Consider the following 23230-nt stretch of genomic DNA (forward strand, 5'->3'; position numbering starts at 1 on the left):
CCTGGATTATTCTGAAGCACATCAGACATATACAACTTATAAATAGCCATCCCTAAACTACTAGAATGCTTTTAAAAACTTTAATTTCATCTTCACACCTTTAAAAAAAATTTTTTAATTCCCTTATCAAACTTTCAGTTAGTGTTTGCACTTCCCATGGTCTTGAATGGCTTTTTTTTTTTTTATAAATTTATTTATTTACTTATTTTTGGCTGTGTTGGGTCTTCGTTTCTGTGCGAGGGCTTTCTCTAGTTGTGGGGAGTGGGGGCCACTCTTCATCGCGGTGCGCGGGCCTCTCACTATCGCGCCCTCTCTTGTTGCCGAGCCCAGGCTCCAGACGCGCAGGCTCAGTAGTTGTGGCTCACGGGCCCAGTTGCTCCGCGGCATGTGGGATCCTCCCAGACCAGGGCCCGAACCCGTGTCCCCTGCATTGGCAGGCGGATTCTCAACCACTGCGCCACCAGGGAAGCCCCTTAAATGGCTTTTACAATATGTTTAAATTGGGATCCAAAAAGGTCCTGATACTACAGACCATCTCACATCTTTTAGTCTCTGATTTTTTTTTTCTCCTCCTCCATCTTTCAAGTTGAAACAGTGGCATTTTGTCCTGGAAAGCAGTGGCACTTGAAGTGTGGTCTGTGACCTGTTACTGAGTTGAGTCAAAATAAATTCAGAAATGGAGAGTAAGCACTTAAAAACAGCTTGACATCCAGCTTTCTGTCGTATCTAATAATGTTTGGGCTTTTATTGTCTTATTCCACTTTTCTCATAATTTGTCTTTATTTTATAAAAAATACTGGTCTGACGGATTGGAAATTATTCTATGTACCAGGTCTTCCCCACGTCGTTTAAGAAGCGCTGCTGCAAAGTTTTGCAGTCTGGATCTTGGCAGTTGGGTCCCTGTCACGATACCATGTTCCTTTGTCCCGTGTACTTGCTGGAACTTGGTAAAGAGGAAGAGGATTGTTAAGACCAGAGTGTGCATGGCTTCTAACTTGTGATGTTTGGGTTTTTGTTTTTGTTTTTGTTTTTTTGTGGGGGTGTGGTAGGTGAAATAAGCCCAAACCTGCTATAAGACTTACCGTGGTGCTTATATTTGAGAAATTAAGTAACGCTTACTATTGTCTCAATTTCAGCTTCAGAACTAGATAATGATGTTCCAAAACCAACTTATCCCTCCGCTGACAGCAGTGATACCCAGAAAGCCCCTGTCACAGCTCTTCCCGCCGAGTCAAAGGAACAAACAGCGACCCTTGGGGAGAGGACCTTCAACTGCTGCTATCCAGGTAAAGAGTAAACTCGAGGCGCTGAGCCCCTTCTCTGTACGGGGCTCGGTCACAGGAGCTCGGCATCAGTTCGCTCACTGACTCATCATGTGACTTGCCAGAATTTCAGATTCCTGGTAGCTTTCCTCTTTGAGGTTATTTATATTAAGGGAACCTGTTTTTCTTTTCTAGGTTGCCACTTCAAAACTGTTCATGGCATGAAAGATTTGGACCGCCATCTAAGAATTCACACGGGTAGGTATCCATTCATTTGCTCAAAACTTGAGTGTTGAAAAAAACCCAAGGATGTGGATATGAATGAAGTGCTGGGCGTATAGTGGCGAGCAGGACAGAAACAGTCTCTCTGCCTCATGAAACTTAGTCTAGTGGGAGGGTCTGGGACCTAAAAAGTCACAAAGGCAATAAGGGTTACTAACAGGCGAGGGGAAAAGTACCGGGACTGTAGTAGGGGGATTTGATCTAGGCTGGTCATGATGGGCTTTTCGGAGGAAGAGACTCTTACATTAAACTATGAAAGATGGCTGAGGGACTTGCCTGGTGGTCCAGTGGTTAAGACCCTGTGCTTCCACTGCAGGGGGCACGGGTTCGATCCCTGGTCCGGGAATTAGATCCTGCGTGCTGCATGGCAAAAAGAGAAAAAAAAAAAAGATGGCTGAATAACCAGATGAGGAGAAGGAAGGGCTCCAGGCAGAGGGAACAGCGGCGCAAAGGCTTGGAGGGAGCAGGAGCCGAATGGGTGTGAGATGCAGCTGGAGAGGCCGGTGGAGGGAGGGGAGGGGCACACTGCGGCCTTGTGGCCATAGGAATCTTAGATAAGAGCAATGAAGTTGCTTCTCGAAGGTGCCTTCAGAGCACCCAGCTGCTGAGAATACAGGGAAACCATACGTGCTGGAGCAAAGGAATGCGTGATCACGAACCAGGCTCTGCACACTACGTACGGCCTGTTGTCATGCCCACTTGTCTAACTATTATCTGTGGCTGCTTTGTTACCAATAATGTAACAGCAAGCCCATGACATATTAACAATTTTATGAAAAGTAACTATTTTCTGGCCCTACAGTGGGGTTATTGAGTAGTTGCTGGAGACTGCATGTTGCACAAAGCCTAAGATGTATTATACTCTCTGGTTCTTTACAAAAACTTGGCCAACCTCTGGTCTCTAGTGTAGACTCTATAGTAGCCTGTATGAGTTGGGATACTGATGTCTTTGCTCTCAGAGAAACCAAACTAAGTGACTTAAACACAATCAGATTTATTTCTCTCAAGTACAATTTAAGAAGTAAATAGTCCACAGCTGGTGGAATAGCTGGCAGCCTAAACATACAGCTTCGTCTCCTGGTCCAAGGCAGCTGCTCTAGAACTCAGTCTCTCAACCAGTGGAAAAAAGAAGCAGGAGGAAGGGCTCACAGCATGCCTCCCTCAGGTCATGCCCCAGAAGCAGCATCTCCTGTGACTTAGCGGGATAATGAGGAGAACTTAGTCGTGGCCACATCAGGCATGAAGGGGGGCTGGAAAATGGCTTCAAGAGGGGCAGCCATACGCCCAGCTAAAACCCTGAAGCTCCATCATTAAGAAGACAGCTTTCTGGACAACTAGTCTCTACTGGAAATGGCCGTCGTGCTATGCAAACTAGACAAAAAAGGTCCACTTTGCCTGGGAAGGGTGGATCATGAAAGGCCTCCTAGTGAAGCCTTGAAAGACAAGGCTGCCAGGATGATGTCGGTAAGAGCATGCAGACTGTGGGAGCCATTTGAACAGAGATGACCCCCCCCCCTCCTCCCCAGCAGGGTGGCCTGGCTAGGCAACTTCAAAGTGGGTGACTCTGCCCTGAGGATAACTGAGCAATCCTCCATTGGGGCGGTGCTACTGCCATCTAGTGGGTGGGGGCCAAAGGTGCTGCCGAAATCCTGCAATGCACAGGACAGGCCCTGCAAAGAATTGTCAGGCCCCAATGTCAACAGTACCAGGCGGACCTAGAGAGCTAGGCAGGGGCTGGATTAATGTTTTATTGAGGCGATACAGAGCATGATGGGGATACAGAAAGGATAAGGCAAGGCCCTGTCCTTGGTGGGCTTCACTGAGTCAGGGATGCAAATGCAGGGCAGACCCGTGCTTCTCTGGTAGGTGTACACTGAGCTGCTCCTCCGGTAGGTGTACACTGAGCTGCTCCTCCGGTAGGTGTACACTGAGCTGCTCCTCCGGTAGGTGTACACTGAGCTGCTCCTCCGGTAGGTGTACACTGAGCTGCTCCTCCGGTAGGTGTACACTGAGCTGCTCCTCCGGTAGGTGTACACTGAGCTGCTCCTCCGGTAGGTGTACACTGAGCTGCTCCTCCGGTAGGTGTACACTGAGCTGCTCCTCCGGTAGGTGTACACTGAGCTGCTCCTCCGGTAGGTGTACACTGAGCTGCTCCTCCGGTAGGTGTACACTGAGCTGCTCCTCCGGTAGGTGTACACTGAGCTGCTCCTCCGGTAGGTGTACACTGAGCTGCTCCTCCGGTAGGTGTACACTGAGCTGCTCCTCTGGTAGGTGTACACTGAGCTGCTCCTCCGGTAGGTGTACACTGAGCTGCTCCTCCGGTAGGTGTACACTGAGCTGCTTCTCCGGTAGGTGTACACTGAGCTGCTTCTCTGGTAGGTGTACACTGAGCTGCTTCTCTGGTAGGTGTACACTGAGCTGCTTCTCGGGATCCAAGGCAATTGCTCTACTTCTCTGAATCTCTTACCCAGTGGAAGGTAGGAGTGGGGCCTGGGAGGCTCACAGCATCTTTCCCTCTGAGCATGACCCAGAAGTAGTATCCCTTGTGACTCATGGAATAGTGAGTAAGCAACTAAAGGTTGCATGAAACCAAAGTATTTCGTTCCTGTGACAGTCCAAGCATGGTGGCCGGGCCCCATGGTTTCAGGGACTCGGGCTCTTCTTTTGTTGCTTTGATATCCCAGTGATGTAGCTGTCATTGGTGTGGTCTGAGATGGCTTACTGCACCTTAAAGGCACATCCTAGAAGTTACACACATCATTTGAGTTGACGCCCATTTGGCCAGAACTTAGTCACATGGCCACTCTTAGCTGTGGAAATGAAGGCCAGGAGCTTGAAATCTTCAATCTGTGTGGCAAGTGCCCAGCTACAAAGAGAAGGTTCTATTACCAAGAAAAAGAACTAATATAGACCAAATGACATCTCTGACCCAGCTGTTAGTGGGAGGCAAGGATGGCAGTATATGTGTGGGTGATCACTTAAGGACCTTTGCCAGATGGGTAGAACATTGATTTCCCAGACACTCTTTGAGATCTTGTACACTTCAAAACTGAAGATCCCCAAAGAGTTTTTTTTTTTTTTTCGACAGTTACTGCATTGAAAGTTAGAACGAAAACTTTAAAACATTTATTCATTTAAAAACAGTGGACGACTTCCCTGGTGGTCCAGTGGTTAAGACTCCATGCTTCCAGTGCAGGGGGCGTGGGTTCGATCCCTGATCAGGGAACTAAGATCCCACATGCTGCACCACGTGGCCAAAAAAATAAGTAAATTTTTTTATATTTAAAAAAAATAAAAACAGTAAGCTCATTATATATAAACACTTCTATGAAAAGTAACTATTTCCCAAAACAAAATGTGATAAGTAACATTGTATACACATTTGCAAACCTGTCTTAATAGCTGGATTCTCATCCCTCTATTCCAGTATACAGTCTATTGCCATGTGTTCCTTTGGGGTATATGAAGAAAATCTGGCCTCTCATATAATGTAATTGGAAATGGAGGAGTATTTTGATAACCTTTTCAGATAATACTACACCAAAATACAACAAATGATAGTTTGTTAAAGACTAGTTGCTGTATAGAATTTGCAGTCATATCCATAAAGTTTTCAAACTGTTAAGTTAAAATCCATTCATTAGTTTGTTTTCCACTTTGAATGGCTCCTACTCAGGCTTGATTTGATAGTCATACACTGGACATTTGGGAAAATGTAGGTTTTGCTAACTTTTATAATTGTTCCAAATGTTGACCCATTTCATTGTAACCATAGGAGAAAATCACATTTAATATTACCAATCTCATCAGAAGTATCTAAGAACTAGGATGCTGCAGGCCCAGGGTAATGGGGATATATGTTCTGAAATCCGAACTTTTCTTTTAGAATCCAAAAGTTAACCTCACAGTATCATCATTAACGTTCCTTGACATGACAGTCTCACTTAGTTCATATTTTAGAAAACATCTGCCAAATACCAAATCTGAAAATAATCATGGTTTTTCAGTTCTTTCAAGTCAAAATGGTGCAGCATAAGAAAAGCACCCGGTTTTCAGTGCAATCGTCCCACAAGCGCTTGTTCTCAAGCCAACTGGCGTATTTTGGTTTACAGCAGACTTTTTTAAAAATGTAATTGACATTTTTAATAGGGAAATTTACCATTCAAATTTCAAATATACTAAATAAGTTAAATATTAAAGTCTATGACTTACTAGCAAATATAGGAGGACAAATTTATGGGGGAAATAGACAGGCAAAAACAATTAGCAAAGACCACAAAGAAGACAGATTAAATATGACTAAAGTTAAAACTTACAATAAGATACCATTAAGGAGTTAAGACAAGTGTCCCACAAGAAATTTGCAACATGGGACAGAGTTCATCTTCAGAACACACAAGGATGCCTACAAATCAAAGATCACTCCAACGGAAAAGGATTTGAACAAGCAATCACTTAAGAAATAGAAGTGCCAATATTCACGTGAAAAGCCCACAAGGAATAAAGTCCAAAAGAAACAAGTACTGTATTTTCCTCAGTGGGCTAGCTGAAAAGTACTAAATTAAGATTGTGAATCACAGAGCATCATGTATCACCTGGCACTTAATTCAATCATCCCCACACCCTGCCTCCCCACCTTCCAAGTGGGGATGTGCTTATCTTTAGGGAGGAGACTGGGATTAAGGATGGGGGAGCGAGGGGGGACGTAGGAACTGGATAGAGTGCTGAAAGGAGCAGGACTAGTTTCAAAAGAATTTTGTGTGTTCTCTCCAGGCCCTTTGCTGTCTTAGTTATTCTAATAGTTCAAGTGGATTCTTTTGAATTGTCCAGGTAGATTATCATATGCAAAGAGTGAGTTTTCCTCTCTTTCTGCTTGATCAGGAGTGCCTTGGCCTTGGTGCTCTGGGTCAGAGTTGAAGAGTAGTGGTGAAGATAAACCATCCATATCTTACCCCTTACTCTAATGAAATATCTTGATTTCTTTTTTTTGGGGGGGGGGGGGGGCTGTGCTGCATGGCTTATGGGATCTTAGTTCCCTGACCAGGGATTGAACCCGGGCTCTTGGCAGTGAAAGTACTGAGTCTTAACCACTGGACTGCCAGGGAACTGCCTTATTTTTATTTTTTTAACCACCATTTGTGGTTCGAGTCCTAAGAATTCTCTCGAGATCATTTATCATGTTAAAGAAGTTGTTTTTATTCCAAGCCTTCTGAAGTTGGTTTGGGGGCGTGTTTTGTTTTGTTTGGGTTTGGGTTTTTTCATCAAGAATGATGATTGAATTTCACATGTTCTGCACTTAAGATGGTTCTCTGGTGTTTAGCCTCATAAAAGAGAGTGACTTCCAGTGTTTGTATTTTTATCCCACTCTATATTTCTTCACTTGGTATTGATATCAGGATTAATCTATCATGAAGTGAGTTGAGGCATTTTTTTCTTTCCCTCTGTGATTAAACAATTGAACATGAAAACACTTTTGCTGGAAAATTGGGTAGAATGCGCCCACAGTACCCCGTTTATGACTTTTTTCCAGAGGCTGGAGAGGGTGTAGATTAGGCTGTGATGACAGTGTCCATCTCAGTGGCCACTGGAGCCTGCCCTGCTCACCCCTGTGTCCCCAGAGTCAGTGGCAGCTCCGCGCCTTGTGGTCTTCTCACCAGGGCCTGGCTGGTGGAGCGACCGGTCTGGAATATGCCAGATAAAGGCGTTCTTGACCTTTTTTCTTGCTGTGGACTCCTGGCAGTTTTGTGAAGCTTACGGGACCCTTTGCAGAACAGTATTTTTAAACATAATAAAAGCACATTAAACTATATTTAAGTACAATTGCTATCAAAGTGTTCATTGTGTGATATTTTAATACACTAAACCCTTACTTTCCTGAAGTGTGGTACAGACCAGAAAGGTCACCACCACCTGGGAGCTCGTTAGAAACACAGAATCTTAGTCCCCACCCAGGCCCACTGAATCTGAAACTGCATTTTACTCTTTGTTTCTATGAGTTCTGCTTGAGAAATGGGGAGATGTTGGTCAAAGGGTACAGACTTGTAGTTATTAGAGGAATGAGTCCTAGGGATCGAATGTACAGCATAATGACTGTAGTTAACAATTCTGTATTATACACTTGCAAGTTGCTACGAATAGATCTTAAATGTTCTTACCACAAAATGGTAAACTGAGGTGATGGAGGTGTTAAGTAAACTTATTGTGGTAATCATTTCTCATGATATACATGTATTAAACCATCACATCATATACCTTAAACCTACACAATATCATATATCAATTATATCTCAAAGCTATGAAAAAAATCTGCATTTTAATGAGACCTCCTCACCCCCAGATGATTCATTGGCACAGAAGCACTGAAGCTCTGCAGTTAATTTTCAGATCCAGTGGCTGGTCTACTATCTTAATTGTGAAGTAGTGATGAGCGTAAAGGGTACTGAGAACTACAGCAAGTAGAATGTGGTCTGAACATGGCTCATGTCTATTAATGGGGGTCTCGGGTACCATTATTATGGTTTGTTGACTACATCCATAATTGGAGGAAATGCTAAATTCCAGTTAGAGGTAATGGAGATAAAAATTTAATCCTTTCCCATGCAAGGTCTTGGATCCCCTAAATTGTATCCATGAGGCCCAAAATAAGAACCCCTGCTCTGGTTGAGAATCCGCCTGCCAATGGAGGGGACACGGGTTCGATCCCTGGTCCAGGAAGATCCCACATGCCGTGGAGCAACTAAGCCCGTACGCCACAACTACTGAGCCTGTGCTCTAGAGCCTGTGAGCCACAACTACTGAGCCGGCGTGCTGCAACGACTGAAGCCCGTGCGCCTAGAGCCCGTGCTCCACAACGAGAGAAGCCACCGCAATGAGAAGCCCGCACACTGCAATGAAGAGTAGCCCCCGCTTGCCACAACTAGAGAAAGCCCGCACACAGCAACGAAGACCCAACAGAGCCAAAAATAAAGTGAATTTATTTAAAAAAAAAAAAAAGAACCCCTGCTCTTCACAGGGAATAAAGCCAATATTTTATAATAACTATAAGTGGAATATAACCTTTAAAAGTTGTGAATCACTATGTTGTACACCTGAAATATATAATATTGTACATCAACTATACTTCAAAAAAAAAAAAACAAAAACCAAACAACCCCTGATCTGGAATGTTACAGGTCATCTTGGGCAAGAGAAGCGAGTGTAGCCAACCAGACACTGGCTCTTTTTTGTTGTTGTTTGTTTTTGTTTTGGCCACACCGAGTGGCTTGCAGGATCTTAGTTCCTGTACCAGGGATCGAACAGGAGTCCCAACCATTGGACCACCAGGGAATTCCCAAGGCACTGGCTCTTAAAAGCATTTGCCTAACAGTGACTCATCAGTTTTGCTCCTCTTCCGTTGGGCAGAGCCAGTCACATGTCCAAGCCTGCAGTGATGGGACCATGCAGCATAATTCTCCTGGGAAGGACAGTGAATATTTGAACAATAAACAATTTACCTTGGGGTACATCTCTGACATAGCAGTTTTTCTGAATTGTTATTGCTCCGTTTTCTTTCTTGATTCAGACTGTAATTTTATATCTTCCTGGATGATCACCATTTTATTGAGTCTTCTAAACTGATTGGGGTAAAGTCCTACTTAATAATCATGATTGAGTTTGTCTATTTCTTGTCCCCTTTCTCCTTTCCAATGTCTATTAAAATGGTTCTCAACCAGGTACAATTTTATCCCCCTCCCCCCCCCAGGACATTTGGTAATATCTGAAGACTTTTTTGACTCTCAGAACTGGGGAGGAAGGTGCTACTGGCATCTAGTGGAAAGGGTCAGGGGTGCTGCTAAACATCTTACGTGCACGGGACAGGGCACAGCAAAGAATCCCCTGGCCCCAAATGGTTGCAGTGGCGAGACTGAAAACCCTGGCCTATTGGTATCTTTTCTTTGAGCAAACCTCCCTTTTTAACAGCCATTTTTTGTATTTATTGATCAAGTGCTGTTCATCTTCATTTCTTCTAGTTTCTTGAGTTGCATATGGTTCGCTTGCTTTCAGCCTTTTGTTTAAAATGAACTGAAGTTCACAGACATTCTCCTGAAAAGTGACTAAGCTATGGGCTTTGATACATGGAGCTCCCCCTGTTCATCTCTTGGGAGTTTGTAATTGGATTTTGATTCTTGAGCAAAAGTTGTTTCAAAACATGTCCTACAATTTGCAAGCTTTTCTTTGAAAAACCTTTTGTGAAACCTTGTTAGATTCATAAGTTTGATTCGCATCTACTTAGTTCTGTCTCCTCAGTATAAAATTTTTAGTGGCTTTCACCATGATTTGTTTTGCCTAATATTGATATTTCTGATGTCTTTTAGCATTTTCCTAGAGTATTTTTCTATTGTTTTCTACTTCGCTGCCATTTTTGTTTGGGTATCTTAAGAGCATTAAGCTGACTTTTTTTTTTAAAAAATGTAATTGACATTTTTAATGGGAAATTTAATCCATTTGTTTCTTGTACTAAGTGATGTTTAGTTTGATATTTACCTCATTTTGTGTTCTGTTGTATCCCTTTTTTTATGATTGGTTCTCTTTGGTGGTTTGGAAGCAGTACTTTCCATTTCATTACTTGTATCCCACATCTTATCCACTTACCTTTTTGTTGTTGTTCTGACGTACACGGTTCAAGTGTGATACCCTGCGTCATCTGTCAACTGGCTTTATTTTTTCTTCCCATGGAATGCTAGTTCAAGTACAGGATATAATTTCTGTGGAACTTTGCAGATACTGTTCCCATCTTGCTACCATCCAGTGTTGTCTGAGGAGTTGTGTGCTCATCTGGGCATTTTTTTCTGAAAGCTTTAAGATCTCATCATTCCTAGGCTTCTGACACTGTCCCACAATGGCTCTAGATAAGCCATCTTAAGACACATGTCTGGGGAATTCCCTGGAGGTACAGTGGTTAGGATGTGACACTTTCACTGCTGGGGGCCCGGGTTCGATCCCTGGTTGGGGAACTAAGATCCCGCAAGTCAGGTGGTGCAGCCAAAAAAATTTTTTTAATTAAAAAAAAAAAAAAATCCATGTCTGTTTTTAGTGTTGAAATAATTATTTTCTTGAACTTCAGGTTCTTGAGTTGGGCATGCCTTTCTGTTCTGACTTTCCCCAAGCATTTGGTTATTGGGTAGATTTTTATTTGGATGTGATCAGTCTGGAGTGGTTATGGGGGGGATGCGTGGAACAGTTTGGTGGTGATGTTCTGGGCTTGGGGTTCTCTGCTCTCCAGGGTACCTCTAGGTACTTGGGGCCTTTAACATTGTTTCTCCAGCCTAAGCACGCTCACTTCCTAACAGCCTGGGAGGTAGACACCATTGCTGCTTATGGTTTAGTACAAGTAAGGGAAGGATCAATCTGACCATTCTCCATGTGGTTTATCAACTAGTGAGCCAGAAAGCTGTTCCAATACCCTTCCACCTGCCCCCTCTGATCTTGAATACTTCTTTCTTTTTTTTTTTTTTTTTTTTTTTGGCTGTGTTGGGTCTTCGTTGCTGTGCACGGGCTTTCTCTAGTTGTGCCGAGCGGACTTCTCATTGCAGTGGCCTCTCTTGTTGTGGAGCACAGGCTCTAGATGCACAGGCTCAGTAGTTGTGGTGCACGGGCTTAGATGCTCTGCGGCATGTGGGATCTTCCAGGACCAGGGCTGGAACCTGTGTCCCCTCCATTGGCAGGCGGATTCTCAACCACTGCGCCACCAGGGAAACCCTGATCTTGAATAGTTCTATGACCACTCTCGTTTTCCCAAACAAGGTTTGGCCTATGATTTTCTTTCAGTCTGATACTATCTCTGTGCCTTAGGAGCCTTCAGAAGTTCTGAGCCATGAATGAATGGCACACCTACTTGTTTCCCAATGTGCTAATCTAGACCTCAGTGTCTTCCTATCTCTGGGCATTTGGTGAGAAGGAAGAAGCAGACCCCTATGCTCAGGCTACCACCTTGGTCACATCTCTTTGCAGTCATCTTGGTAGAGAAAACCCTTAAAACCTTGACTCTTCCTTATGTGTTTGAAGGAGACAAACCACACAAGTGTGAGTTCTGTGACAAGTGCTTCAGCCGGAAGGACAACCTGACCATGCACATGCGGTGTCACACCAGCGTGAAGCCCCACAAGTGTCACCTGTGTGATTATGCTGCCGTGGACAGCAGCAGCCTCAAGAAGCACCTGCGGATACATTCCGACGAGCGGCCGTACAAATGCCAGCTCTGCCCGTACGCCAGCCGCAACTCCAGCCAGCTCACCGTCCACCTCCGGTCCCACACAGGTAAGTCCCACACCTCGAAACCTCGGTGCCTCCCTTGCCTCTAATTCCTTAGTGTTCATTTAGTTAAAGCACAAGCAACTTAAATGACTTCAGGGTATAAGTAAAGAAATTTGGAACTTCTGTGTTGATTGTGAAGTTTGTGGTTTCTTCTACCGGGACAACAGCTTTCAGTAAAACATGAAAGTCTGACAGCTGGGTTCTCTAACTTGACTACATAGAATACCACTGGGGATGATAATCCAATTCAGCAGTCAGGAAGCAAAGGATGTATCTCAATAAAAGTCTGATGTATAAACTAAGTGTTTCTGTCATTTAACTTAAACTCTGATTGCGTGGCTTAATTCAGAAACATGTAGCAAAATCACCTGAATGTAACTGTAAGTCACAAACTTCTAGTTCTAGAAATTAGACTTTGCAGAAAAGCTTTTCCTTCCCTTCTTTGTGAGACCCCGTTGAAATAACAAGATAGAACCAACCAACCCAACATGGCACAGAAAAATGGGCATTGGGAGGCTCATAAGGAGAGTCGTAAAATGAGAATTTCCAGTGAATTCATGGAAAATGGCAAGCAGACAGGCATATACTGACATCTAAAATTGAATAAAGAAAACTGTGTCCCAGCAGACAAATGGGAGGTAGCTATAGTGTTGGGAGCCAATCTTTCCAGCCAATTTCTCTCTGCATTGAGCGTTCTGGACTTGGAACTGGTGTGTGGGCTGCAAAGGTCAGAGTTCAGAGGAGAAGCTGAAGCCTATTAGCAAAATGGTCTAAACTATCCAGTAACAGGTAAAACCCATGACACCTATGTCTAATCCTTAAACCAGTCTACTCCTCCTAACTGTAAAATGTCAACTATGGATTATCTCATCATCTGCAGAAAATGAGTGGTATGAAATGTGCCAAATCTAACAAATAACAAATTCTGGAGATAACAGAGTACTTGGGTAACTTACAAGAATTTTTCAGTTTTCTTTGGTATCTACCCACCGGCAGAAATGTTGCATCCAAGAAGAGTTTTATGAGGAAAGGTAGTCAGAACAAAGAGGTATGAATTGAATCTAAGGTTGCTGGCTATAAAGTTAAACTTTCCAGAGACCAGGAAAAAAGTTGGAGAACTGATGATAAGAAGATAGAAGTCTGGTTTCTGATTAGATCTAGGAAGAAAAGAGAAGTGAGAAAATCAAATGAGAAAAATTTTTCAATTCTCAGGGACCATGAGAGATGAAAGGGCTTACAAGATGCCACACAGGACAAAGGGAATGGCTGGAGAGATCCATACCTAGAAAGACTTTTCAGTAATATTGGCTTCTCGGAGATAGTGGAACAGTGCCCACAAAGTTGAGAAATGATTTGGTATATAGACTTCTATACCCAACCAAACTATCTCAAGTGTGAACGTAGACTAGACAACAATGTGCAAGGACTTGAGACTTCACTCCCAGCCACCAGGCTAGTGGAAGTTACTGGAAGATAAATTCTAGCCAAACAAGGGAGGAAACAAAATTTGGCATGAGATATTTGATATGTGAAGATCTGAATGAAGCTGACTGGGGTTGCAATAAAGGGAAATATCAGGATGATACTTATATAGAAGGTTAAGAGGAAATTCAGCAAATCAGAAACTCAAAATCCATGTAAAATGTTACATAATTAAGAGACTGGATGGCTTTTGAGATGATGGTGAGATTCTTTTTTCCCTCAATGCACAAGCCAAGAAGCAGGATAAAATGTGACCCCCAAGTGAGCATGTAAGAAAAGAGAATTAAGGGAAGGGCAAGATAGGGGTATGGGATTAAGAGATACAAACTACTATGTATAAAATAAGCAACAAGGATGTACTGTCCAGCATGAGGAAATATAGCCATTATTTTGTAATGACTTTAAATGGAGTATAATCTATAAAAATATTGAATCCCTATGCTGTATACTTGAAACTAAGATAATATTGTAAATCAAAATACTTCAATGTAAAAAGAGAATCAAGGTGAACTTGATACTAGCCACATGATCAACTGGCCCAGGTGGAAGTGGACGTAATCCCAGTGCAGAATTTGGCTCAGGTGAATGTCACATACCTAGTCATAATATACATTACCTGTGGTTTGTGTCTAAAGTTTAAAGCAACTAGTTAAAGCATGGGAATTAAGTCAGAATGCAAACCGAACTTAAATGTAAAAATAAAGCTATTTCTCGAGCAGGGAGAAGGTAGTGTGACAAAGAGAAAGGAATCCTTAAACCTCTCAAGCTGATGAACTAAAAGTTGAAGCTATTACTCATTTTAGAAAGTAAGGCTAGAAGAGTCAAAATCACAACCAACAATGCAGGAGAAGTTTGGGAAAAGGATGGATATGTAGGATAAGTAAGAATCTCATCTTTGCATATAGTCAACTGACAATGATATTTAAAGTAACAACCTCCAAAAGAACTAAGCCCTTAGCAGTGCCTCCAGGGAGTACAGAGGGGGCTATGGCATTTCATGATTTGTCTTCTCCTGCTGCCATATTCATGGGTTAATTTTATAAATAAAATTCATTCTGCCATTGTGAAACTACAAAACTTTAATAATACAAGCCAGTTAACTGATGTAATAATACAGGTTAAACATTAAAGTGAGCACGTTTGTAAGTCTTAGCTTGATTTGGAACAGTTGTATGTAACATAAAACACACCTCTTCCTTCCATGTCCAAATTTGAGATGTCAAGTGAGTTTAGATCTGAAACGGAAGTGTCATGAAGAGTGTGGACTTGGATGCCATGATGCCTGGATTCAAATCCCTGCTGTTTGGCCACGGTCAAATAACTTGACCTCTCTGAGCCTCCGTTACCCCATCTATTAAAATGGGGGTAGTAGTACCCACACGTAGGATTGTCGTGAGGATTAAGCGAGTTAATATACGTGGTTAGTGGTGGTGTTACCAGGTGACAAGTAATTGGAGTTCAAAGACCCAGCTACTTCTCTGCGGCCAGGTGTTCTGAGGTGTGTTTGGGGGGAGTTCTGTGTTGCCTGCCTGCTCTAATGGAAACACACCTTCCGTTGCTAGGGGACACCCCCTTCCAGTGCTGGCTCTGTAGCGCCAAGTTCAAAATCAGCTCGGACTTGAAAAGGCACATGATCGTGCACTCGGGGGAGAAGCCTTTCAAGTGCGAGTTCTGCGACGTCCGCTGCACCATGAAGGCGAACCTCAAGTCGCACGTCCGCATCAAGCACACCTTCAAGTGCCTGCACTGCGCCTTCCAGGGCCGGGACCGGGCCGACCTCCTGGAGCACAGCCGGCTGCACCAGGCCGACCACCCTGAGAAGTGCCCCGAATGCAGCTACTCCTGCTCCAGCGCCGCCGCCCTGCGCGTGCACAGCCGGGTCCACTGCAAGGACCGCCCATTCAAGTGCGACTTCTGCAGCTTCGACACCAAGCGGCCCAGCAGCCTGGCCAAGCACATTGACAAGGTGCACAGGGACGAGACCAAAACAGAGAACCGGGCCCCGCCGGGCAGGGAAGGGCCCCGAGAGAGCGGTGGCCAGCACGTGGCCCAGATAGTGACCCAGCGGGCCTTCCGCTGCGAGACCTGCGGCGCCTCCTTTGTCAGGGGCGACTCTCTGCGGTGCCACAAGAAGCAGCACAGTGACCACGGTGAGAACAAGAACTCGGGCTTGGTCACCTTCCCGCCCGAGAGCAGTGCCTCGGGGCAGCTGGGCACCCTGGTCTCCGTGGGGCAGCTCGAGACGTCCCTGGAGCCCAGCCAGTGCCTCTAGTTCCGCCAGGGAGGGTGGGCAGCTGTCCGGAATGCCAGACATGCGCCCCTGCCTGGTCCTCTGCACTCAGGCCGTCGAGCCAGACTTGAGTCACCAGCTGCAGGGACACCTGCTCCAGCTTAATAGGCCTGCAGAGGCCATGGCCCCAGTCACCGTGGCCTGAGGGCAGGCAGGCGCCAAGGCAACGCTGTGGAGACCCTCCCCCATCCGTGTCCCTGTCTTCCCTCCAAGAATCGTCTAAGCAGGTTGTCTCGGTTCCAAGGCGGGGGGCGTCCATCGAGCACTGCGCCCTCCAATAGGGATAGTTTCTTCGCGATGGATTCCAGTTCTAAAACCGATCCATCTCTGATGGAATTATGAAACTAATTAGACCACATGGAAAAACTAATACTACACTCATCTGTAGAGCGGGAAAGGTGAAGGTGATGGCGGGGTACCTGGAGGGTCTGGGGTGGCCGGAAAATTCTATTTCTTAACCTGGGTGGTGGTTTATGAGTATTCGCCTTCTACGTTTTTTGTGTGGTTCCTTTTATCTGTTGTCTTATAATAAAAAGGCAAGCTCATCTGTAGAATGGTGTAAGAGGGACACTCCATTTTTATGGTCTCCCATAGACAGGTTATGGTGTGGGGTTCTGCGGCGCTGCCCCGGCCCCATAGTAATTTTCTCTATAAATGCACGTAGGAGATCTGTGTCTTAGTGCTGTAGTGAAGCGAAATGCAGTTTGATCTGTAGGTGGCGCCAAAGATCAAGCTGACGCTAGCTCAGCCTGTAATTGTGTGTTGTGAAATTCAACCTTGGCCTACTTGTGTTCATAAAAAGAGATGAGGGGCCCAGTGGGTCCTGGGCTTGGTTCTGGGACATATGATGCGTGGGAAAGCCTGAGACTAGTGTCTTTCATCACAGTAAGCCCTTGGTGTTTGCTGAACCAACAAATGAGAAACCCCAAACCTCTTGTAAATGGACATTTCACTTGACGGAAATTTAGGAGGCTATGGAATGCCAGTGGATATATAATTTATCCAAAGTTGCTTTGTTCTTTTCTTCAAATACAGTCTTTGTTTAATACAAATTCTTGTGTGCCCTCATCAAGCTAAACATCTGTGCTTTTAAAACATTGAATAGATCCATTGTTTTTGATGAACTAGAAACAAGGATGTGAAAACATTTTTTTATAGATTGTATGCAGGGGACTATGTCACTTATGAAATAGAGGTACAGAACTTATTTTAGAAATTTTGTTTGAACAAATCTGATTCCATTTAAGTCTGACTTCAGGCGAGTTATAACGCACTGTTGGATCTTTTTGTAAGAAGAAAAGATGAAAATGATAGAGAGAATTAATCATTTCTTTGCTTTAGAGCTATTTTTGGTTGTTCAGAAGTGTTTTGTTACTGAATGCTGGTGCATTGTACAGATTCTTTTGTCACCTTTCTGCCGTTTGTCAAAGAGTCTTATCTGTGTTTCTGTTCTAGTAACAGAAGGGCTGTTGACCTTTCAAGTGGGAACCGATAGATCGAAATCGTAGAGACATTGCTTGTACTTCTGGTGTTATAGCTCTTCAGATAAACAGGAAAAATATCAGCCTCTTTAGAAGACATTTTTTCACACCTGTATGGGCATCAAGGGTCTTGGATCCACGCTGGTATCACAGCAAATTTGGTTGCCCAGTAGAGCGGAGGTCAGCAAAAAGTTTGGGATCAGATAGTAAATATTTGAGGCATTATGGAGCCATTAGGTCTGCTTCGTGACTAAGCTCTCTGCACAAAAGCAGCCAGACTATAAGAAAAAGAACATGTCTGTGTTCCAGCAAAACTTTATAAAATGAGGATGCGACTTAAAATATACAGCTAATCACCAAATAAAGCTGGGAAGCAGCCATAGTAGGTAAGAGGCCGCTGACATGGTTTCTGCACCCAGCTCTGTTTCGCAAGGTCAATATGGATCTGAAAGGGGAAATTGATTAATGAATATGTTTGCAGTTTGACATCACCTGGACCAGGGGTTGGTGAACTTTTTCAGTAAAAGGCCAGATAGTAAATTTTGGGGGCTTTGCTGGCCTTAGTCTCTGTTGAAAGTACTCAACTCTGTTCACCTTTGTGGCACAATCACTCAACTCTGCCATTGTCACCGAAGCAGCCGTAGATAACAGGTAAGTGAATGGGTATAGCTGTGTGCCAATAAAACTTTATCTACAAAAAGCAGGCCATGATTTGGAGGGCCATCTTTTGCTGACCCCTGAGCTGGGCTATTGAGTGCAAGCAACGGGGTAATTGCTGATGGGTGAAAACACGGGAGAAATACTGAGAATGCCAAGTTTCCTGGGATCCCTTTAAGGAAGGTACAGCTTCATGCAAGAGATAGGCAAGTTCCAGCTTAGGCACTGGGAAAAGCTGCGTCTTTTTGATCCTTAGGCAGTGTAGCTATAAAATCTCCAGTGAAGAGTCCAGAAATCAAGATGTTACCCTCTTGCTCTCCTCTGATTAAGGTTTCTTGCTGCCTTCTAAACATTGCAGAACATGAATTTTTTGTTTGTCCCTGGGTTTAATTTCTTAAAAAAGTATGCTCCTCAATTTCTGTTGCTGTGTTGTTGTGAGTCCTTACTCTGAGCCAGACACTGTGCTGAGAACGTGACCTGTGTTAACTCATCTACTACTCCTAGGTGCCATCCAGAGCTGGAACTAGGGTGAGACAAGGGAGGCACTTGCCTAGGGCACTCAAAACTCAGTAAGCACTCGTTTTAAAGCAGTATTTTTTTAATTGGAAAACTATGGCCGACAGGTCAGCTGCTTTGTTTTTGTAAATGAAGTTTTATTAGCAGTTGGCCTGGGAATTAAGGCAGGACCATGCAGGGGCAGACTTGGGCCTATCTTTAAGAGTGTGATGTTTTTGTTCATTGTGGACTTTTCTGCGTTACGTTTGGTTTTTAGGAAAATTGCATTAAAATAGTCACCTTGATCAGTGAGATTTTTGGTACCACTTTCTATTTGCACCAGAGGGGATTGCCTCAACCACCTCACCCTAGTCTCTGCCTCTTGTTCAGATACGAAGGTGAAGAAACTTCTAGAACAGAGTTGGGTGTCAGTCCCAGGCAGTGTAGCTCCAGAGTCCACATTTTTAACCAAAGCACTAGGCTGGGTTTCCAATTTTAAAGTATACATATTTTGTTAGAGTAATAAGTTGATCTGAGTAAGGTGATGACAGAACCATCCAAAAGGAGCCTTCTTTTGTTAAAAGGTAACAGGGTTGAGGAGAAAGGAGGTAAGAACAACCCTGCCTCTGGCACTACTGTCTGGCTGACGTCCGGCTAGAGATTTTGCCTCAGATTCTCAGTTTGCTTGTCTGTAAAATGGGCCATTTCAGGCATTTGGCTTAATGATAAAGTCGACTGGTTTAAAACACCAAAACAGAAATTGGCTCACCTGTGTGTCTTTTTCTCGTTTATTTTGTTTGGGGCTGGGGGATGGGGACAACCAAGAACTAGTACCGTGACCTTATGACACTGGGCATCGTGGTTTCCATCTTACTTCTCAGCCCCGCCCCACATCTTCAACACATGGTCCAAGGTGGTGGCAACTTAAGCTCCAGCCAAGATAGGAGGGGGAGGCCATCCTCTCTCTTCTTAGCACTGCTGGAAGGTTGCACGTAAACTTCTGCTCACCTATCCTGGCTACGTGGCTGGTCATACGCCATGGCTGTTGCAAAGGGTGCTGGGAAATCGTGGCTCTGGAGTAGCCTTGCCGAGTTAAAACCCCGCAGGGAGATGCTGAGCAATAATGCAGGCTCTTGAAGGCTGGAGATGACTTTGCTATGAAACACCTGGCACAGGTCCTGAACACCCAGGGTATTCTGTACATGAACGTTTCTGTTTTATCAGGGCTTTGTTGGGGCACCCTCTGTCTGTTCTTTGTGCGTATTGGCCCATGGCATTCTTCCAAGGCTTTCTGTCACTCTAGTCCGGTGGGTCTCAACTGTGGCTCTGGGCTGCAGTACCCGGAAAGCTCTGACGTATTTGGAGTCTGTCTCTGTGGGGAAGGGCCTGGGCATCAGTACTTTCTAAAATTCTGCAGGTGATTCTCATGTGCAGCCAGGTGGGAAGAGCTGCTCCAGTGAAGGAGCAGGGCTGTCTTCATGCGTGCTTGCCGTCTGCGCGGTCACGAGGGGCCTCACACTCGGGTGCATGCTCTGCTTTTGCTGTCTTGGAATTCTTAATTTTTGAACAAGGGGTCCTGCATTTGCATTTTGCATCAAGCCCTGCAAATTACGCAGCCAGTCCTGTGAGGAAAGAAAACATGCCTAAAAAGGGAGCCTGTGTGCATCACTGGTACAGAAAAGGTCTCAATTTTTGAAAACAAGACTCCTGGCTGGGGCTGGCCAGCCAGGGCTCTGGGTGGGAGGAAGAAGCGCCGTGAACCATGAAGTTCAAGCATTTCCCTGCCGGATTCCATTCAAACCTTACGATGAATGACATTTGTATTTGCCGTTACAAGAGAAAACTAATCTTCAGAAAAGTTAACCTGCTCAGTGCAGCTAACACAGGAAAGTCAGACCCACGTGTGCTGGACTCCCGTGCCTGTATGTTATTTGCAGCCTGAATTTCCACTTAGACTAGGGTGTCTTCCACTGGCAGAAGTAGGGGAATCGGGGACGGAGCGATTTGAGTTCTAAGTGTCGAGGCAGGAAAAGGACAAGATCTTTTGCACGAATGGTGAGGTTGATAGTTGGATTGGAAAAAATTTTGAATATGGGTGTTGTTGGATGATCGGAAAATGTCCCTAGGCTGTCTGCCCACATGCTGGGGGCAAGTATTGCAGGAATGACCCATGTTACATTCCCCCAACAGGCAGGTTACAAAATGTTTGAGCAAATTTTGCTTCGATACTGATCGTTGGTGATAACCGCACTTGAACTCCCAAGAGTATGAGTGGCCACCTGAGCCTGTGCTCAGCCTCTCTCAGGGGCCACGTGGCTAGGATCTCGTATATGCCCCACCTTGAGACGCTTCTGTTTTAATAGAGAAGAAAATGAAGGTAAAGAACCCAAGTCCAGCAGTTGGTCAGGATTAGAACCAGTGTCTGTGTCCTCCAAGTGGAGCTCCTTCTAATACCCAGCACCACCTGGTTGGGAGACCTGCCTTAAGGCCAGTTTTCTTCATTGCTTTTTGAGTCATGGACCCCTTTGTCAGTCCAGTGGAATCTCTGAATCCCTTCTCTGAGTGATGTTTAAAAGAATAAAACAAAATGTATAGGTTTGCCAAGGAGAACAGTTATATTGAAATAGTTACCAAAATATTTCTTGGATTATGTGCATTTTTATTAGCATTATATTAAATGAAGGCTGTAGCAGCAGACCTAGTTAATAACCATAGTTGACCCTTGAACAATGCGGGGCTTAATCTTAGTCTAATTTATAATCGGCCTTTGGCCTTGCATGTCCGCAGTTCCTCCATGTGCATGGATTCAACCAACCACGACATGTAGTACTGTAGTATTTACTTTTGAAAAAAAAAAGAATCTGCCTGTAAGTGGACCAGTGCAGTTCAAACTTGTGTTGTTCAAGGGTCAGCCATACTCTTAATTTTGAAGGAGAGATGCGCATAAATGTTATTTCAAGATAGCTACAGCAACCAGAATGTTATATGAAAATAGCTGATTTCTTTTGCTGACTGAATCACTGGTCCTGTTAATGCTTCTGTGGTTTGGTACCTACATCCCAAACTGACAAATGCTCAATTTCAGTTAGAGGCGAGTGAAATAAGATTCATCTTCTTTCCCATCCAAATCCCTGGACCCTCTAAATTCTATCCGTGGTCCCTTTGCCGCTAGGTTAAGACCTCTGATGCTAATGGAATTTCTGGGGTCTGGTTTTCTTGGTAAAATTTGAACTTGCAGTTTTTTCCATCATAACTAGATCTAGTAGCACCAGCACTTAAATATTTACCCCTGCCTCCCCTCACCCACCCCCCAAAAGACCTTGCATTAGGAGGGGTTCACCGAACAAGGCTCTTTGTAATGCCTACGTACAGCCCTTTTCTGATAAACTGTTCTTAAGATGGCTCAATTCTCACCTGTTAGTTTGAGGGACTTTGGCCTATAGAAAATAGACAGTGTATGTTTGTCAAACAATTCTGAAATTCTCGAGGCATTACACATACTCACGTGCTCTCACACTGCACCACCTATTTCTGGAAAGGTCACAACGGACTGGCTTCAGCCTAAAGCTAAGGGTAGGGTTTTTACCCAAGGCTGAGAGAGTAACACATGAATAACAGCAGATAATTCTAGTATTCAGCACAGGGTTATCTGCACTTGTTCATTTTAAGCAACCTGGGAGGGAAATGGTTATTTCAATTGTATTGGTGGTACTTGTGGATTTGAAACAATCTACCTTCATTTCTTTTAGTTTTGATAAATGATCCCTTTATACTTAAGAGAAATTCACGTCCTCTGTGTAATTCTTTCAAAACACATAGACATCTGTAGATTTTGAGAAAAAACTGGACATATTTGCCTCTTATTTAATTGTCCATTTGTCCCTCGTTGCAAGAAGACATTTCTAACATCAATATCTGAGGGAATCAATGGTACAGACATCGTTTAGAAATTGTCTTTAAAAGAAAAAATCTTTATTCCAGATACTCATTTCTCTCCTGACCCTAGCCCAGTCTCCAGCCCAAAGGCCAGCAAACTTTTCTGTAAAGCTGGTAGGAAATATTTTAGGCTTTGCGGGTCATACGGTCACTTGCAACTGCTCAGCTCTGGCCTCACAGCACAAAAGCAGCTGGAAATGGTACGTAAAGGAATGTGCGTGTGTTCCCGCAAATCTTTACGGACACCGAAATTGGAATCTCATGTAATTTCACATCACAAAATACTTTTAATTTTCTCAACTGTTTAAAAATCTAAAAAACCTTAGCTCGTGGATTATACAAAAACAGGTGATAGGTTACATGAGAAACACAGGGCAAAGTATACAAGGGATCTCTGTTACTTTTATAACTACATGTGGATCTACAATTATCTCAATAACAATTTCACTTAGAAAAATAAACTAACAGGTAGTTGGCTAGATTTAGCCCCCAGGCTGTAGTTTACTACCCCTGCCAGTCAGAACAGCTTATGAAAATATGATACATAATTTTAAACTGCTCTATTTCTTGATTGTTTTTGACATGAATGGAATGTTTGAATAGGATTTTTTTCTGACGTGTGCTGTCTCCAAATATTGGTTTTATATTACAGTTCAAATACAAAAGCCTTAGCCATGTAGCTGTTGTAATTAAAGATTCTAGTGTGGCTTAAGTATCTAAGTGATACTAAGTAAATTTACATTTGTCAAATGTTCACTTAACTAAAAAGCTCAGCATACTCTCTCCGAAATATGAAAGTCATTTATAAGAAGCCCTGCAGTCCTAAAATGTTTCCTTTTAAAATAATAATCTTGACTTCTTTTTAAAAAATCAAGCAATACCAGGGGATGTGCAGTGAAAAGTCTGTTTCCTTTCACAGCCCCTCATTTTTCCCTTTCAACAGGCAGTCACCATTAGCAGTCGGTGTCTATATCTATAAATGTTTTGGTTTAAAATTTGTCATCATGGCTGTCTTTTGGGGTTGGCTTCCAAAAATCATAATGATAGTAGCT

General features: G+C 43.8%; 1 protein-coding gene across 2 annotated transcripts in view; it reads left to right on the forward strand.

Annotated features, from left to right (window-relative positions):
- The window catches only part of ZFP64 (ZFP64 zinc finger protein), a 77145-nt gene extending 61411 nt beyond the window's left edge, over positions 1 to 15734 (forward strand). For both annotated transcript variants that reach the window (XM_059896117.1, XM_059896118.1), the window contains 4 exons: positions 1137 to 1286; positions 1458 to 1520; positions 11589 to 11840; positions 14882 to 15734. In XM_059896117.1, the coding sequence (XP_059752100.1) occupies positions 1137 to 1286; positions 1458 to 1520; positions 11589 to 11840; positions 14882 to 15591 (1175 nt within the window). In that variant the 3' untranslated portion in view covers positions 15592 to 15734. The remainder of the gene's footprint in view (positions 1 to 1136; positions 1287 to 1457; positions 1521 to 11588; positions 11841 to 14881) is intronic.
- The last annotated feature ends 7496 nt before the right edge of the window (positions 15735 to 23230 follow it).

The sequence above is a fragment of the Balaenoptera ricei genome, chromosome 15 (genome assembly GCF_028023285.1).
Source record: "Balaenoptera ricei isolate mBalRic1 chromosome 15, mBalRic1.hap2, whole genome shotgun sequence".
Classification (NCBI taxonomy): domain Eukaryota; kingdom Metazoa; phylum Chordata; class Mammalia; order Artiodactyla; family Balaenopteridae; genus Balaenoptera; species Balaenoptera ricei.